The sequence below is a fragment of the Lycium ferocissimum genome, chromosome 8 (assembly GCF_029784015.1).
Source record: "Lycium ferocissimum isolate CSIRO_LF1 chromosome 8, AGI_CSIRO_Lferr_CH_V1, whole genome shotgun sequence".
Lineage (NCBI taxonomy): Eukaryota > Viridiplantae > Streptophyta > Magnoliopsida > Solanales > Solanaceae > Lycium > Lycium ferocissimum.
The window spans coordinates 39,408,623-39,428,346 of record NC_081349.1 but is presented as its reverse complement, the minus strand read 5'-3'; the positions used below and the strand labels follow the sequence as shown (position 1 = coordinate 39,428,346).

The 19,724-nt window shown below is 35.3% G+C and overlaps 1 protein-coding gene across 1 annotated transcript; it reads left to right on the top strand.

The window, feature by feature from the left end:
* Nucleotides 1-266: 266 nt before the first annotated feature.
* LOC132068421 (pectinesterase 1-like) lies at nt 267-7,002 on the top strand. Its single transcript, XM_059461996.1, has 5 exons — nt 267-589; nt 1,272-1,550; nt 2,668-2,874; nt 5,674-5,915; nt 6,597-7,002. The coding sequence occupies exons 1-5, from the start codon at nt 371-373 to the stop codon at nt 6,754-6,756; spliced, it is 1,107 nt and encodes a 368-aa protein (XP_059317979.1). The 5' UTR covers nt 267-370; the 3' UTR covers nt 6,757-7,002.
* The last annotated feature ends 12,722 nt before the right edge of the window (nt 7,003-19,724 follow it).

The following is a 19,724-nucleotide window of genomic DNA, read 5'->3' as shown; positions in this document are numbered from 1 at the left end:
AAACTGTTTGTTTTACGGGTACTAAATTGTTATAAACAACCTTAAGAAAAACCAGCTATTAACGTAGTACTCGTACTGCCCTACAATACTTACCTACTAACAGAAAAGAACCATGCAAAAATTTCAAGAATTCAATAATGTCCCATCATCCATATGCCCCTTTTTAGTGTTACCATAGAGTTATTTTCTCTTTCCTTTATCTCTAATTGTTCTCACACTCACTTTAATTTAATATCTACCGCTAATTTCTCTTCTTAAGTCTTTCCCTTTCTTCTCTATAAATATCCACACTCACTTAGCTTGTATAGGAAAAAAAAATCAATATAATTTCAATTCGAAAAACCAAAAACAAAAAAAAAACAAAAAAAAAATGGCTGGAAAAAACACCATATTTGCTTTGGAAACTATTGTTTTAACCATTCTAATTTTTATCATCCCTCGAGTTTTTTCTGATGATTCAATCCCAATTCCAGCTGATAAATCACAATTAAATAGTTGGTTTGATGCAAATGTTAAGCCATTAGATACAAGAAAAGATACTTTGGACCCTGCCCTTGTAGCTGCTGAGGCTAATAAATCTATCATTAAGGTCACCTTTTACATATTATTACAATTTCTTTTCCTCTTAGATTATTCATAAACATACTTCATACTTCCATTGTTCCATTTTATGTGAGGATCTCTCATTTTTAATCTGTTCTGTTAAAAAAAGTAACTTTTTTGTATATTCATAAATAATTTAGCTTCAAACTTTACGATTTACCCCTAATGACATGATTTTATAGCCATGGAAATGTTACAACATGTTTAAGACTACAAATTTTAAAAAGTTATTTCTTTTTCTTTTTTGAAATCCACGGCTATTGAAACACCTTCGCATAAAATGAAATAGAGGGAGTCGCTAGCTTTTACGTGTTTTTTTTTTTTTTTTCATATGATGAAAATGAGTACTAGTACTTTTTAATGTTTCCAGCTTTAATTGATCTTAGTATCCACTAACTCTAAGCTCTTCGATATGCTACTCTAAAAGGTGAGGCTGGACGGAAGTGGTGATTTCAGAAGTTTTTTTTTTTTTTCATTCTTAAATTTCATATTCAATTCACTTAAGTTAAATACCTCAACACAAAATGAGCGGAAGGATCCGTGGTTTTTTCGTGTATTCTTTTTCACTATGATGAAAATCTATACGTTTTAATGTGTTCGATTTGAGATTGCTCCAACTTTAATATATCAAAATTTTTTGACTCTAAATTTTGAATTCGTTATTGCAGGTGAGGGCAGATGGGAGTGGTGATTTCAAGACTCTGACGGATGCCATCAAAAGCATTCCAGAAGGGAATAAAAGAAGAGTTATTATTTCAATTGGAGGAGGAAATTACACAGAAAAAGTCAAAATTGAGAGGTCAAAGCCTTTCATTACATTATATGGAGACTCTAAGAATGTCCCAAATATTATCTTTAATGCAACTGCAAAAGAATATAATACTGTTGACAGTGCCACTGTGATCGTTGAATCAGAATATTTCAGCGCCGTTAATATCAACTTTGTGGTACGTATTCTTGCTTCATTTTTAATAAAGTTATGGTATGATTAGAGCCTAGAGGGGAATTCAAGATCCAAAGTCAGCGGATTCAGAATGAGCGTGATTTTATACTTACATATTGTTCAAGACAAGAACAACGAGTTAAGTCGCACTAAGATATAATTAAGAAAATAAAAGTGTGATCTATCTAACAACTTAGACTTTTAAAGGTTCGAGGTTCATGTTTCATCATCGTTCATTATCCAAAAAAAATAAAAAATCACATGCTTAATCCCTTAAAAAAAAAAAATCAGGTCTGCGTGTGAGTTGGCGTTAAGAAAAATAAAAATTTGCTCCCTCTTAACAATTCAAACTTTTAAATAAAATGGTGATACAATTCAAGAAGTTGGAACCACCGAACTTGCCGTAGATATATTTTAGGCACATTCATACATAGCATAGACATTATACTTGGAAGGGAGGGGCAATAATTAGTTAGAGCAAAACTGATTGCAAATGAGGAAAAATTGGCCACAATAGAATTACCTTCTCGGGTGGTCCGTTTGATATCCAAAACTGCTCAAAGAACAGTAAAATAAATGGGTAATGTTGGGTGAACCAGAAAAAATTGAGTACAACTGAATCTATACATTAGTTAGGTAAGCGTTCTGTAATAAGAAAAATAATTATGGACCTTGTAGATCATCTCCATAGAGTCTCAATTGGTACTTCCTCTCTCCCACAATAGCTGTCACTCTTTTGCTTCTCGAGAGTCAATTTGACCGAATTTTGAAGCTGTATTAGAATAAATTAATTTAACATTTTAAAACTAAAATTAAGATATTCAAAAACCACAGTAGTAATTCTTCATAGAATAATATGGTGAAAAAATATATCTTAAAATATTGGTCAAAGTTCAAGTAGTTTAACTCTCAAAAAGTGAAACGTGACTAGCATTTTGAGACAGATGGAATAGAAACAAACCAACAATCCCTTGTATTACATTGGAAGAATCCGTTGAGTCCTTCAATATCAAGGTCTCTAACTATATAATTACGTCAAAATTACGTGTGTTTCTTGTTTTATTTGTTTTACCTAATGTTAGTATGTAATATATTTGGGTTTTTGTTATAATTATGATTAGAATTCTGCACCAAGACCAGATGGGAAAAGGGAATTAGCACAAGCAGCAGCATTGAGGACAGGAGGAGACAAAGCATCATTATATAACTGTAAAATGTATGGATTTCAAGACACCTTTTGTGATGATAGCGGCAAGCATTTCTTCAAAGATTGCTATATTGAAGGCACTGTTGATTTCATCTTTGGCAATGGAAAATCCTTATATCTGGTAATTTTAAAGATCTTCAATTCTCGTAAACTTTTATTTAACAATCCTCCTTCAGCCCTCATAGGTGGATCCAATATTTAAACCTGATCGATAAGTAAGGGTAATAAAATTGGCCCATAAAAATATGACCCGTCCAATCCACTCAAGTTCTATGTTCAATACCAAAGATAGTCCCTCGGAAGGTGGGTCCTGGTAGGGTAGATATCTTGGAACCTTACCCCTACCTTGGGAGGTTGTTTCCGATAGACCCTCGGCTCAAGAGAAGGTGCCATGACAACAATAATAATAGGTAGTAATTGCAACACATAATAAGATAAAATGAAGTTAAAGAAAGAAAGATATAAACAAGCACGCTATATTAGAGATCTAAAAAAATAAGCCAATGAACAAAGATGATAATACTCCTAGTACGGAAGAAAAATCCTTGCGGCCCCCTACTAGCCCTCTACCCTGATACTCGACCTCCACACCCTCCTATCATGGGTCATGTCCTTGGTAAGCTGAAGTTGCGTCATATCTTGCCTAATGACCTCTCCCTAAGACTTTTTAGGCCTACCTCTCCCTCTCTTTAGGCCCACCACTGCCAACCTCTCACACCTCCTCACTGGCACCTCAACGCATATCCGCTGCATATGGCCGAACCATCTCAACCTTCCTTTCCGTATCTTGTCCACCACTGGGACCACACCCACCTTGTCCTGAATCACTTCATTCTGAATTATATCTCTCCTAGTATGCCTACACATCCATCTCAGCATCCGCATCTATGCTGCCTTCATCTTCTGGACATGAGTTTTCTTAACTGGCCAAAGACTCCGTCCCATATAACATGATCGGTCTAACCACCACTTTGTAGAACTTTCCCTTTAGTTTAGGCGGCACCTTCTTATCGCACAACACACCTGATGCGTGCTTCTATTTCATCCATCGCTCCAATAAGATGTGTGACATCGTCATCAATCTCACCATTCCCTTGGGGATGACCTGAGTATCAAGCTGCACGTCCTCGTCCTCTACCTGTATCACGTCACTAAACTTGCACTCCAAGTAGTCTATCTTAGTCCTGCTCAACTTGAAACCTTTCAACTCCAAGGTCTGTCTCCAAACCTCCAGCCTCGCGTTAACACCGCTCCGCAACTCGTCAATAAGCACAATGTCAACTGCAAACAACATGCACCACGACACCTCTCCTTGAATGTGGCGCGTTAGTGCGTCCATCATCAAAGCAAACAACAACGGGCTAAGAGCGGACCCCTGATACAGACTCATCGTGACTGGAAAGTGTTCTGAGTCACTTCTAACTGTCAGCACTCGGGTCTTGGCTCCATCATAAATGTCCTTAATCACTCTAATGTATGCTACAGGAACACCTTAAGCTTTCAAACATCTCCATAGCACCTCCCTTGGGACTTTGTCGTAAGCCTTTTCTAGGTCAACAAACACCATATGCAATTCTACACCATGTGCAAGTCTCTCTTCTCCTCCCTATACTGCTCCACCAACCTCCTCACAAGGTGACTTCTGTAGTCGAACGCCTTGGCATGAATCCGAACTGGTTCTCCGAAATAGACACTATCTTCCTTATTCTCGCTTCCACCACTCTCTCCCAAATTTTTATCGTATGGCTCAGCAGCTTGATACCCCTATAATTGTTGCAACTTTGGATATCCCCCTTGTTCTTGTACAACAGGATCATGGTGCTCCATTTCCACTCTTCAGGCATCTTCGATGTCCTAAAAATAACATTCAACAACCGCATAAGCCACTGCAAGCCTCCCTTGCCTGCATTCTTCCAAAATTCTACTGGGATTTCATCTGGCCCGGTTGCTCTTTCCCTGCTCATCTTACGCATAACCCCCTCGACCTCCTCAACCTTAACCCGCCTACAGTACCCAAAATCGCAGCGACTCTCAGAGAGCTCCAATTCGCCTAGTACGATGTTCTGGTCCCTCTCTGTTCAAGAGTTTATGAAAGTAAGTCTGCCATCTTCGTCTAATATGGGCATCTTCCACCAAAACTTCGCCTCCCTCGTCTTTGATGCACTTCACTTGATCCAGGTCCCGAGCCTTCCTCTCCCTCGCTTTGGCTAGCCTGTAGAACTTCTTGTCCCTGCCTTTTCCCTTTAGTTCTTCACTCAAGTATGGGTAGGTTAATAATCTGTCCAGTGGTAGAGCTAAGATTTTTGCTGAGGGGATTCAAAATATAAAAAAGTAAAGGGAATCAACATCTACTATATATACATAAAAATTAATTTTGACCTTGTATATACAGTGCAATTTTTGACAAGGGGTTCAGATGAAGCCCCCTTGCGCCTCCTAGCCTTAGACCCCCAATTTATTCACTCAACCCATTTTGCCCCGCGCAATACAACCCATAATTGACCCATAAGACCTTATCAAAAGAATTTCAAAAATAATTGTTTGATAGGTTATATGTAACCGTAATAAGTAATAAAAAAAAAAAAATTGCTTGGTAATTAAATAAGTTATAAGAAAACAAATTTAAAAAGGTAAAATCTGGTAAGAGGGTTAGGCAGGTTGGGGTATCATCTATTGTTTAGTCTATCTTGACCCAACTCGTCTTAGCTTAAGTAACCTTGATCCGCTCATCTATTAACTCAGTTCAGCCCGACCCGGTCATTGACACGTCTATTCTTAGGTTCAACCTTTATTTTTTTTATCACCAAAGTCCATTGCACTTTTGCAGTGATTTTTCACACACAGAGATACATTGCATTCCCCTAGATCTATTAATCATAATATAAAGTTAATGAAATATTTTCTTTTTTGGAAAATATAGAACACAGAGATGCATGTAATTCCAGGGGATCCAATGGCAATGATCACAGCTCATGCAAGGGCTGTGGACAATGTTGACAGTGGATATTCTTTTGTGCATTGTATGATCACTGGAACAGGAAATACAGCATATTTAGGAAGGGCATGGAAGCCTTTCTCCAAAGTTGTTTTCTCATACACTGATATGAGTGATGTTGTTCATCCTGAAGGATGGTCTGATAATGGCAAAACAGATTATGACAAGTAAGTTATTGACAATGTATTGAAGTTAAATTATTATTTTTATCGTTGATTTTGCTTACATTCGTCAGCATATTTATCTACAAAAAAAAAAAAAAAATTAATAAATAAATAAAAATTAGCTACGAACTTAGTTGTCACTAATCTATTGTTAAATTGCTTGTAGCTAAAGGAAATTGATAATATGTCACTAACCCGTCGCCAAATAGGATTAGCGACAGATTTCATTATTTAGCTAAATAATTTGTCTGCCACCAATTCCTGTTTTTATAATAGTAAATGCAAACAAAAAAAGTTCCTAATATAATAATTTCTATGGTATTTGGTACTCTCTCTGTCTCAATTTATATGACATATTTTACTTTAAGTGTTCCTTATCAATTAAAGCCTAAATTTAAGGACTATTTTGGATCTTTTCTCTCACTTTTAAGGAGCGACTTTTAGCAATTGTTACTTTGTCAAATAAATATGTGAACTTGAGTGACTTTATGGGGGACCAAAAAAATGACGTTTTAGATAATTTCAATACGTTGAGTGACTATTTGAGAAATTAACTCCTTTATTTAATAAGTATTGAATAATAATCTAGAATGTATAATAAATAACATGTTATAACATATAAATTACACAAATGATATTTTTAATAATGTCAGTACATATAACTTAAATCTTTATTATTTTCAGGTCGGTATATTACGGGGAATACAATAGCAAAGGAGCAGGAGCAACTATGAATCGTAGAGCTGGATATGTGAAGAAATTAACTGATGCAGAGATAAAACCTTTTATATCCCTTGGCTATATTGAAGGCTCTAAGTGGCTGCTTCCTCCTGTAGCACTTTAGATACTATTAGGAAATTATAAGGACATAGAATTAATGGTCCTAGCAAAAAAAATTAGTTTATTTTCTTGTTTTCATTTTTATTTTATTAATTTCTCAATTTTTCATGTAGCCCATCCCAACTAATATGGGATTGAGGCGTAGTTATGATTTCCAAATTTTGACGTAGCCGATCTCAATTAGTTTGAGATTGAGAACTAGTTATTATTTTTATTTTTTGTGTAAATTTTTATGATTATCAATAAAGATAAAGTGAATTTTTATGATTATCAATAAAGATAAAGTGTAGATGTTTCACAACTCTTTCTCCTCGTTGTGTAGTCGCGCATATGCATGGCTAGGGCATATTCTTTAACTTTGTCCTCCTCACGGGCAAGCCTAGATTATTTTTTATGAAATCAAACACGTGTTATATAATGAGCTGCAGTGAGATTTCAAGAGAATCTTTTCCTGCTCTGATATCATGTTAAAGTATATGATTCTCTCATTTAAAAGTTAAAATATGAACTGGATTGGTTACTCTATTAAATAAAAGTTCATCTTCAATAATCGTCGTCTAATAAGAGTAAATATATGCATTATTAATAGTAATAAATACTTAATAGAGGCACAATGGCTTAAGAACAAGCAATGTTGGGCCATAAATGTTACTGTCTCTATCCCGATTTATGTGAATGTGTTCAGAGTATGAGAATTAAAGCACTTAAGGTTGATTATGAATTTGGGTGTCGATTTTTAAAAATTTTAAAAATGAAACTCACATTTGAAAACTATACGAAAAGTATCACAAGTCAACAAAGTTAGTTTTCAAAATATCTAAGAAAATTCAAAAAAATTATAATCAAATTAAAGAAAAAATTATTTGACTCCCCAAACATTAACGCCTTCGTATAAATTGGAACATAAGGAGTATTTTATAATTTGCAGATGTTGCCATTCAATAACTGTCTAGTTTGATCAACTGTAGTTACAAATATTATATTGAATTTCAGTATTCTGGATGTTGATAAAATATTGGAAAACTTGTTCGAGCATTATTAATATTTCAAGTGAAATAAGTATAATTTTCACATAAAAATCTCCAAATTCTTTTATCTGGTAAAATTAATTTATGTTCAAACACTACTTTAACTTTCAAATACTTTCAACCAAATGTTGTTCAAACGCCTAGGTGGTGAAATTTTCTTACGCCTTTAACTTATGGACATAAAGTGTTGTCTATTTATCAAAGATAAATTTCTAATGATGGAATATAACTAGCACTCAAGGATGTGGCTTAGTATCAATGAAATGGGTTGAGAATTATGATATTTCAGGTTTAATTTCTAGTGGAGGAAAAAAAAAAAAACTTATATGATTTCTTTTCATCTATCTCAGTGGAATTAGTTGAACTTTTTTTAAAGTTATAGCAATACTAATTCAATTTTTAATGTCGAAAACAACTTTATCCTATAAAATTAGAGAACATTTTGTGTGCAAAAAGTAACGGCAATAGAAATTTCTGTTTTATTCTCTCATCAAACAAAGTCAAACCACTCAAATAGAAGCTTCTGCGAGTTGAATTTTAATAATGCTTTTCTCGTGTTAAATTGCTATATAATTCTTTCATCAATGAAAACTGGTTGTGGAAAGCCACTTGTCATGTTCAGGGATTAAGAGAATAAAGCTCCCACAAAAATAGCTTTTGAATAGTGTAATATTTCTTCTATCAAAACGAGAAAATGCATATTCTTTGACATTGTTGACACCCAATTTTGTCCCTCCTTTATTCCAATTTATTTCCTTGGGCTTTTAAATTTACTAACAAGTTAAATATTTTATTTTCACTGCTATTTTTATTTCCACTACTATCAATACCACTACCTTCATTTCCACTATTTATACTAGTACTACTTTATCGCAAATTTCAGAGGGGTTCGTCATCATTTTATTTTCGGATTTTATACTCGTTAAATTAGTTTTACTTTATTAAATCCTTTACTTTCCACATATTAATTATTAATCGCCTTTACATAGTATATATTGTACTAGTTACTAAATTGGAAGCCCAAAAATAATTAATATGGAAGATGATTTTCAGCCAAATTAATGGCCCAAACAACAAACATAATATGCCCAAAACACATAAGCCCAAACGGATCCTTAACGGACCAGCCCACACCACATTATCCGACCCGACCCGGTCCAGCCCATTTCCTTCAACAAAAAAAAAAAACCTAATCCCTCTTTTCATTCTTCAGCCGCAACTCTCTCTTTTTCGTCTCTCTCTCTCCCGACACTCTCTCTACTCTCCCTGTCGTCTTCCTCGTCTCTCTTCTCTCCCCTCCATTTAGCAAAGCTTCAGTCCCCTTTCACCATGACAGTTTTGACTTTCCTTTTTCATGCAAATTTCATCTGAGACGTAAGGTTTCCCATTTTCGTTTCAAGACGCAAAAATACTCAAAGAAACAGAAAAGATTGGGCCAATTTTGGTAACATCGAATCAAATCACACCCCAACGTTCTGATTTTGAACAAGTTTCGATTTCATTATCCCGCCCAAATCGTGAATTCAAAAAAAAAAAAAAAAACCCTAGTCACTTCACCTATAAATAGGCCTCTAAATGATCAGCCGAAGGGGAGAGGAATTTTTTGGGGGAACAACGGATGCTCTACCATATTTCAACTTTATTTTTTTATTACCACTCAAACTCTTGAACTTGTCCAAACCGAGTTCCTTTCGGGTCTCAAAACAGTAGCCGTATATACTCTGAATCACTAATTTCTCGTACCATCGAAATTTTGATTTGAATCGTAGCACCCTTAGCTCGACGTATTCGAGTAGATTCGTGGCCAACGACGCTCCACTTCACTGTACCCACAAAAGGTCGGTAAACCTGATTTTTATTTTTGGTACTCTTAGTGTAATGAATCTGTAGTTTGAGATAAAAACAATGAATTAAAGTTCTTGTCGTGTGAATCACTTCGTATTTCACCTCGATTCTTGTTCCACTGTCAACAGCCTAAAATATTACTCTTCGTCAATTTTATCTGTACTGTTTTTGTATGGTTGAGATTCCGACTGAAATATGTGTTTGGTTGAAATGGTGACTGAAAATGTGATTTGAGTTGCTGTTTGACATCTTTACCATGGCATGTTGGTCCTTATGCCGATTCTCGACTTTAGCTTTAAGACTCGATTCATTAATTTAAGTTAACTTTAATCTAAGTTGTTAGCTATGCATCTCTGGTTTTGATTTAGAAAGGTTCGATTAAGGTTGATAACTATCAAGAGTTTAGAGAACTACAAGTTGAATATCAAATTTGGACCTCTTTGTTCTGAGATCTTGTTTGATATGGAAGCAGAGTTCAGTTATAGAGTGAGTTTGCTGATTGAGCCTACGAGTCCGATTTCGAATTTAGAATAGACGGTAGTCTTCTTCCACGTATTTTCGCCGAGTCCGATTTATCTCGTTTGCCGCATGTTCATGTTTGGTGAGTTTAGTTTCGATTTAGTAATTAATAATGTTTATCTATCCATGTCTTAGTTCGGTTTAGTTTCCAGTTTGGTAGTAACAAAAACTTATGTGCATATGTGTTCTCCTCAATATTCTGCTTCGATGTTGCTTGATTATGGTTACATATGGCCTTGAAACGAACCTAGTGAACCAGACATTTGTATGCTCCTTACTAGTTCTGTTTTTTTTTTTTTTTTTTTTTAAAAGATTAAGAAGTGCAGGGTATGAATTTCGGTTGACTGGTTTTGAATGAGTGTAAAAAAATTTGTAGCATCTGTGAATCCATCTAAAAATTTGTGAAACACATATTAGGTCTAACTAATTTTTAAGCTCAATTTCAATTAACCTCAAATATGAATGTGTTAGCTGCTGAAGGTATTTTTCACCTATTTTATCAAAAGAAACATATCAGTAGCTAAAGGAGACATTTAGGACCAAGTCGTAACTCTCTTTGAATCAGTTAAGATTACCTTTTTTCTTACTAAATCTGCTTGTCTCGTTTTAAGATGCCTTGTATGAGTAAAGGATCTTTAAAGATTAAGTAGTTAATGTATCATTTAAGTTCACTCTTCTTGAAAGCATACCGAGTTGGTTTGGTAATTCTCTTCCGGCAATTACTCCTAAATGATTGACTATTAAATATTTTCTTAAGTTAAGTTCCTTCCTGATTCTTTGCATCAAAGGCTTATGTCTTTCATAACTTTAAGAAATCTGGATAGTGTCGTATGTGCTTACCTTCTTTAAGACTCTAAAACCTGAATCCTGCTCGATGTGATAAAACTTGGCTAAGTTATGATAATCACATAACCATATGAAATGCATTTAATATACATAGTATATATATAATCTATGGAGTTGTCTTGAATTTGTATTCTCACGTGTTTAGCCTTATTGTTCATATACTAATCTCTTCTTTTCTTTTCACTGTTTTTGCATGACGTCTCGTATACGAGTCCAAGCGACTCGTCATCTCCTTCCGCATTTGGCGTCGGGCTAAAAGCCCAACAGGACCTCTTCTGTGTCATCCCTCCTCTGTCCGCAGCAAAAAAAAAAAAAAAAAAAGGAAAACAAATTATCGGGCCACCAACAATCGGTGGTTTGTCTCGCGTGATCCCTAAAAATGGGCGACCCCATTTAAACCAATTTTTGTTTACTCTTCTATTTCATTTTTTTTATTATTTATTTTATGCATTTGATTTGCAATTATATGACTAACACTTTAGTTGTTTTATTTGCTTAGATTAGATGAACCTTAGCAGAATTATTAGATTAGTATGATAAGAGTTAATTTAAAAAGAAAACTAACAATTATTTCTATAGGTTTTATTCCTTTTGTGATAAACTATTTATAGCATCTAATATTTATGTATTCACTTGGAATAACTAATTTACAAATAGCATAGCTATATATTTTGAGTTAATAGAATCATGTCGTATCTTAAATTTCCAAAACGTTATTAATACACAAATACGAATTCAAGGACTTTTTTTATAAATCATTTCTTCAAGATTCATCAAATTATGCATATTTTTAAAACTAAGACAATTAAAGAGAAAGAAATTCACATCCTTGTGAAAGCAAAGCTAGATTTAGTTTGCATCTATATTATTAATGCTATTTTAGTCAAAGTTCAAATTCGTTAAAATCTATTACTTATATGCAAACCATTACATTTTTTTAATTTACTTTCAATGGTATTTAAAGTTCCCTTTTATGCAAATTGCTATACTTACTACAAATCTTATTTCGAATAACATTATTGTATTTTCATTTGAGCATTAACAATATTTACAAGCATTTTTTAAATAGTATCATTATATTCTTTCTTCAAAACTTTAACAACCTTTATAAGTCATATTTTAAAATAGCCGTTAAAGTTCTTCTTTTACACAAACTATTATATTTTTTCACAAGTCTTATTTTAAATAACATTATTATATTTATAACTTTAACAACACTCATAAAGTTATTTTTTCTACACTATTATATTTACACTTAGCCTAATTAACTATAAGTCCGGTCGGATTAACCATTGTTAATGGAACTTAGAGGATGCCTAATACCTTCCCTCTAGGTTAGTTGAACCCTTACCTAGATCTTTTGGTTTCGTAGACTTTAAAATTAAAATCAACTTTAGGAATTACTTTAGTAATTTTAGGTGCCCTAATTCACCATAAATAATTAGGTGGCGACTCTTAACTTTAAATAACTCCGGAATTACCGGGATGTTATAAACTATTTTAACTTAGGTTAAAATAGGGTATGACAGCTTGGCGACTCTGCTGGGGACTCATCTAGGTTCTAACCATAACAGACTTAGTTTTAATTAGGCTTTGTGTGCTTATTTTAATTGACTGTTTTTGCGTGCTATTAATTGTTTGTTTGATACTGTTTAATAAACGTTACCGCTTTGATATAAACTGTCATTCCGTTTCATTTTCCTCCACCCCTGGAAAATTCACACATATTCACACACTTAAAGCGGTTTCGCGGTTCGCGGCCGTACACTACTAAAACACCTTTAGTCGGATTGATCTTATGGATTTAGTCGATCGGCGGTGCAGTCGACAGCCACGGAGTTTCCACTCCCGAGTTGTCCACTTGGGGGAACCTTGTGTCATAGGCAGCCAATTCTTAGTCAGCCTAAGATAGAGCTAAACCAACACCCTTTACTAAGAGCATACATTTCATGACCTAGGAGGTTTAATACCCTTGGCGTATTAAATCCATTAGATGACTTTTCCCAAACGTCCAAGTGGGTCCACGACCCCGAGCGACACTCATCATACTTTACGTGCATATTTGAAGGTTAATTGTGCCTAAACATTGACTATTTGCTTTAATTAATTAAACTTTAGGAGGGAGGGATTAACTAACATTTCTATGACAGGTATGGATTTGCATTGGAGTACAACAAATGACGAGGATCAAGGATATCACAAAATGGAGCTGTACATGTAGACGTAGGAAATTGTATTAGGAGAAACTTTATGTTGTATTCATTTAATATGTAATAAATATTATATTTTGTACTTTATTTTGGGAAATAGAATTTGTTTAATTAATCAAAAGCAATGGAATGACGTATTATGGAACACTTTACCCTTCAAACAAACGTTAGGCCTACCTCTGGCACAAAGAGGTCACATGCATAATTAGGACGCGTTATTGTTTGATACTTATCTGCTACATAACTTGCTTGATTTTATGTGATCACAAAACTAATATCATTTGCATTGTTTATGTTTTCTTATTTTTATTCCCAAAAAAGTTGATTCGTGTTGACACTCGAGATGGCTGACCATCCTTACCTCACAAGGTCAAAGACGTCTTCGTTACCTCAACGTAGTTGGATGGTTCAAGGAAAGGAAATTATTACGTCTGATCCGGCCGCATCTATTTCAACTGATTCAGAAAACATCGTGGTCTCTAGTGATCCCCCTGGGACTTCCGAACATAGCACTACCATTCAACAGGACGAACATATCGCCCGCCTGACTCAAGAGATCGAGGATCTACGCGGAGAACTAAATCGAGTTAGAAATATGACCAACTTACCCGTTACACTCCAAAGTCCACCTCCTGAACCTATGAACATCGCGCCAAACCCGCATCATTTTCCAGTTCCGGAATGTTTTCCTCCCCGAAATAACGCATCTACCAACAACAACTTTCCTTCAATCACCCTTGCAAATCCACCCCCTGTCAACTTACCAAATCAATCACTAGGACATACGCCTTACATTTTTTTACCCACCAACACTAATCCACCACTTATAACTACTCCTCTAAACCCACCAAACCGAGCCATTACATACTATAACTATCCACAACAACCCCTCTACCCTTACCACTACACTGAACTCTACCAAGCTCCACTAACTCCTTACCCTGTCTACAATACCCAAGCAAATTACTACCAATTCCGAGCACCTCACTATCAAAACCCACGTCCATACCAACCTGTTCAAGCTCCCACTTACCAAAATCGACCACATACCACACCTAAAGCCCGTCCAAACCCGAACATCAAAAATACCCGAAATTACACTCGATTCGCTGAACCTTTGGCTCAATTATTTGAAAGACTGAAAGCAAAGAAAGTGGGTACAACCTATTGGAGGGAAGATTCCGATCCTATTCCAAAATGGTTTGATGGTTCCAAGCGCCGTGCATACCATTCGGAGTTGTGGGGCACGACACTGAAGATTGCTATGGGCTCAAAAATAAAATTGAAGCCTTGATTAAGGAAGGAGCAATCCAGCTCACTAGAGCTCGGCCCAATATGAACAACAATCCCTTTGCCTACTCATGAAAACGCCAACGTGAACATGATAACTATCGAAGAAGTTAAGAATTTGAAAGAGGCCATCGCGCCAATTGGAAAGATGGAGAGGGGCATGTCATCAACTTTTGTTGCTTTCATGGGGACAATCCCAACAAGTACCAGTGAAGATTGCTACTCGCAACACCGAGACACCGACCATCCGGGGTGCCGAACCAGGAGAGACTCTGAAGAATTAAACTTGTACTCTGTCCCTGGTTTGCCGGGAGTCTTGGTAGATTTGAACATGTAGTGAACTTTTGAGATAGCACAATTTTAAAATTGAGGCTTAAATTGTGCCCTAAAACTTTTGTTGTTTCGCCTCATCTTTTGGAAGCTTAAATTGCAAAAACTATGAATGCATTTCTGATTTTTCCTCAATCATCTATTATTGTTATTTTCTACTTTATTCATAAAATCTGCCAACTCTATGATTGTGACATAAACAAATAGACAACATACACCCCGAGAGAGTAACAAAGAAATTAGAGGACAAGACAAGATTCCATTTGAAAAAAAAATGAAATAGCCGATAGGTGATGACACAAACCTCAAAGCTAGAAGAAATCAAAGTACGACATTAGGTTAGACAACCTAGTTTGCAACCTTTCCTTAATACACCGTACGAACTACGCTGACCTGATTCCCGTGGTGGGATACGTAGGCAGCCCACATAGGGTTCGGTTGCTTTATAACAGAAAATCCAAAATCCTTATACAGGAAGAATTACGCTTAGCCTGATTCCCTCAGCGTGATTCGTAGACTATCAACATACAGGTCAAACATATTTAGGTAGAAAGCCAACAAATCTTTAGCCATTTACATAACCGAACTACGCTGACCTGATTCCCTTGGCGGGATACGTAGGCAATCCACATCGGGTTCGGTCCCTTTATTAGAAAATTTCAAACCATTTTAGGTACCTTACGAACTACATTCTGACCTGATTCCTTTGGCGGGATACGTAGGCAACCTATATAAGGTTCGGTCACACCGCAATATAAGTTTAGTACATCCTTCTGAGCCAAAACTGGGGCATATTTTGAAAACGTATAGACAAAAATGGTTGGACACCGACAAGACTAAGACTACCAGACAGGAATTATTATAGACAAATTGTGTCACATTCTGAGGTTGGCAGAAATATTTACAACTTATATACGAATACTTACATATATATCTTTCCTTACATACATACAATTACATATATATATATTTCACAAACTTATATACATATAATTACATTTCCTTATACATATACTTACATACCTACCTTTCAAATGAAATACTTTCTTTCAATTGTTTCACTACTGTTCATCTACCGAGGCTTGAACGGAGACCACAAGATCCAAACAAACAAGACGAATGGAGCGCCAACAACGTCAAGCTTCGATTCAACACGAATCAACTTCCCCCTCCCAAACTAAGAATTTTTCTTTGAGTGCAGGAACCTAAAATCGCGAGATCAACGAATAGTCAAGTCCATCAATCATGGCCGAGAAGCCTCGCCTTAAAAGCCAAACGGCTTTATTTCCAACTTTATGTCTACTTTCATTCTTTATTACAATAACTCTATGATTTTATTAACAATTATACCTGTTTTGTAGGTTACCGAGATTAAAGATGAATTAAATCAGGATTACATGTCGCTAGTTTGGCTTATCACGATACCTTCAACATCATCAGCCAAATGGCTATGCTATCACTTTCCCCTCTCTACTTTATCATTTATTTTACCAATTTTACAGGAATTACTTTATCATTTACTTTACCAACTTTAACGACTTTATCCTGAACTTTGCAGGGATTATCATTAAGTCTCCGAAGACAACCGGGGGCATCACTCGGCTATACAGCCTCACTTGCATAAGCCAAACGGCTACACCATCACTTTACTCTACCAATTATTTTATCATTTACTTTACCAACTTTAACGACTTTATCCTGAACTTTGCAGGAATTATCATCAAGTCTCCGAAGACAACCAGAGGGATCATCATTAAGTCTCCGAAGACAACCGGGTGCATCATTATCACAAGGTGCATAAGCCAAACGGCTACACTATGACTTTACTCTCTACTTTATCATTCACTTTACCAACTTTAACCACTTTACCCTGAACTTTGCAGGAATCAACATTAAGTCCCCGAAGACAACCGGAGACATCGCATGGCTACACGGCCTCATCTGCATAAGCCGAACGGCTACACTTTTACTTTACTCTCTACTTTACTACTTTACTTTACCATTCACTTTACCTACTTTAACGATTTTACTTTAAATTCCGCAGATATCATTTATCATCGAGTCCCGGAAGACAGCCGGAGGCCGTATTATTATTAAAGTCTTCAAATACAACTGGAGATATTCAAAGATAAACATCGCGCATTCATTCAAGTCCCTGAAGACAACCAAGACGACATTTGGGCCATATCGCCTCATTATAAGCCACACGGCTTCATCCTCATTCTCACACTCATATTTACTATCATGTTACACTCTTTATAATTTTATACTTTCCACTTTATTACTAACTTTGACATGAATTTCAGCCTTTGACAGAAAGTACAATCCACAGAGACATAGCACAACGTGGAACTTTATCTTACGCAGTGAACTGGGGCAAACTTGCTAAAGAGGAATACCAAACTCACAAGCAAGGGTCACGGATCTACTCTCGAACTCAACTCCGCCTACGTCCACAAACACGTGCTACATAGGTTAATTTCTCTTTCATATCCACCGTAAAACTTCACTCAAGCAACTCCTTTCATAATCTTGTGTCCTTTCCTATATCCCAGTCTCACCATAATTCAACACTGGGGCAAAAAGCGTAGCGTCAATATCGACCCGCTTGCTTCGAACTGCATACAACTTAATTCTCTCAAAACCCGAAACTTGTAGGCAACTCGAGATTGGGTCAGCCATAATTCCTTCCATACCATAATGCTCCTAAATCGTATTTTTCCAAGTTCTTCCGGGTTCATATTTGTTGGTCGGAACAAAATCGGCTACTACGTCAACTTCTTCGCCCGAAAACTCTTACATCGTCTCCGGTCGAAGAGGGGCATCTGTTGACACCCAATTTTGTCCCTCCTTTATTCCAATTTATTTCCTTGGGCTTTTAAATTTACTAACAAGTTAAATATTTTATTTTCACTGCTATTTTTATTTCTACTACTATCAATACCACTACCTTCATTTCCACTATTTATACTAGTACTACTTTATCACAAATTTCAGAGGGGTTCGTCATCATTTTATTTTCGAATTTTATACTCGTTAAATTAGTTTTACTTTATTAAATCCTTTACTTTCCACATATTAATTATTAATCGCCTTTACATAGTATATATTGTACTAGTTACTAAATTGGAAGCCCAAAAATAATTAATATGGAAGATGATTTTCAGCCAAATTAATGGCCCAAACAACAAACATAGTATGCCCAAAATACATAAGCCCAAACGGATCCTTAACGGACCAGCCCACACTGAGCCTACGAGTGCGATTTCGAATTTAGAATAGACGGTAGTCTTCTTCCACGTATTTCGGCCGAGTCTGATTTATCTGTTTGCCGCATGTTCATGTTTGGTGAGTTTAGTTTCGATTTAGTAATTAATAATGTTTATCTATCCATGTCTTAGTTCGGTTTAGTTTCCAGTTTGGTAGTAACAAAAACTTATGTGCATATGTGTTCTCCTCAATATTCTCAGCCTTCGATGTTGCTTGATTATGGTTACATATGGCCTTGAAACGAACCTAGTGAACCAGACCTTTGTATGCTCCTTACTAGTTCTGTTTTTTTTTTTTTTTAGATTAAGAAGTGTAGGGTATGAATTTCAGTTGACTGGTTTTGAATGAGTGTAAAAAGATTTGTAGCATCTGTGAATCCATCTAAAAATTTGTGAAACACATATTAGATCTAACTAATTTTTAAGCTCAATTTCAATTAACCTCAAATATGAATGTGTTAGCCGCCAAGGTATTTTTCACCTATTTTATCAAAAGAAACATATCAGTAGCTAAAGGAGACATTTAGGACCAAGTCGTAACTCTCTTTGAATCAGTTAAGATTACCTTTTTTCTTACTAAATCTGCTTGTCTGTTTTAAGATGCCTTGTATGAGTAAAGGATCTTTAAAGATTAAGTAGTTAATATATCATTTAAGTTCACTCTTCTTGAAAGCATACTGAGTTGGTTTGGTAATTCTCTTACTGGCAATTACTCCTAAATGATTGACTATTAAATATTTTCTTAAGTTAAGTTCCTTCCTGATTCTTTGCATCAAAGGCTTATGTCTTTCATAACTTTAAGAAATCTGGATAGTGTCGTATGTGCTTACCTTCTTTAAGACTCTAAAACCCGAACTCGCTCGACGTGATAAAACTTGGCTAAGTTATGATAATCACATAACCATATGAAATGCATTTAATATACATAGTATATATATAATCTATGGAGTTGTCTTGAATTTGTATTCTCACGTGTTTAGCCTTATTGTTCATATACTAATCTCTTCTTTTCTTTTCACTGTTTTTGCATGACGTCTCGTATACGAGTCCAAGCGACTCGTCATCTCCTTCCGCATTTGGCGTCGGGCTAAAAGCCCAACAGGACCTCTTCTGTGTCATCCCTCCTCTGTCCGCAAAAAAAAAAAAAAAAAGGAAAACAAACTCTGGGCCAGCCCAACAGCAGTGAACAGTGGCAGCAGTCCTAAAAATGGGCTGACCCCATTTAAACCAATTTTTGTTTACTCTTCTATTTCATTTTTTTTATTATTTTTTTTATGCATTTGATTTGCAATTATATGACTAACACTTTAGTTGTTTTATTTGCTTAGATTAGATGAACCTTAGCAGAATTATTAGATTAGTATGATAAGAGTTAATTTAAAAGAAAACTAACAATTATTTCTATAGGTTTTATTCCTTTTGTGATAAACTATTTATAGCATCTAATATTTATGTATTCACTTGGAATAACTAATTTACAAATAGCATAGCTATATATTTTGAGTTAATAGAATCATGTCGTATCTTAAATTTCCAAAACGTTATTAATACACAAATACGAATTCAAGGACTTTTTTTTATAAATCATTTCTTCAAGATTCATCAAATTATGCATATTTTAAAACTAACACAATT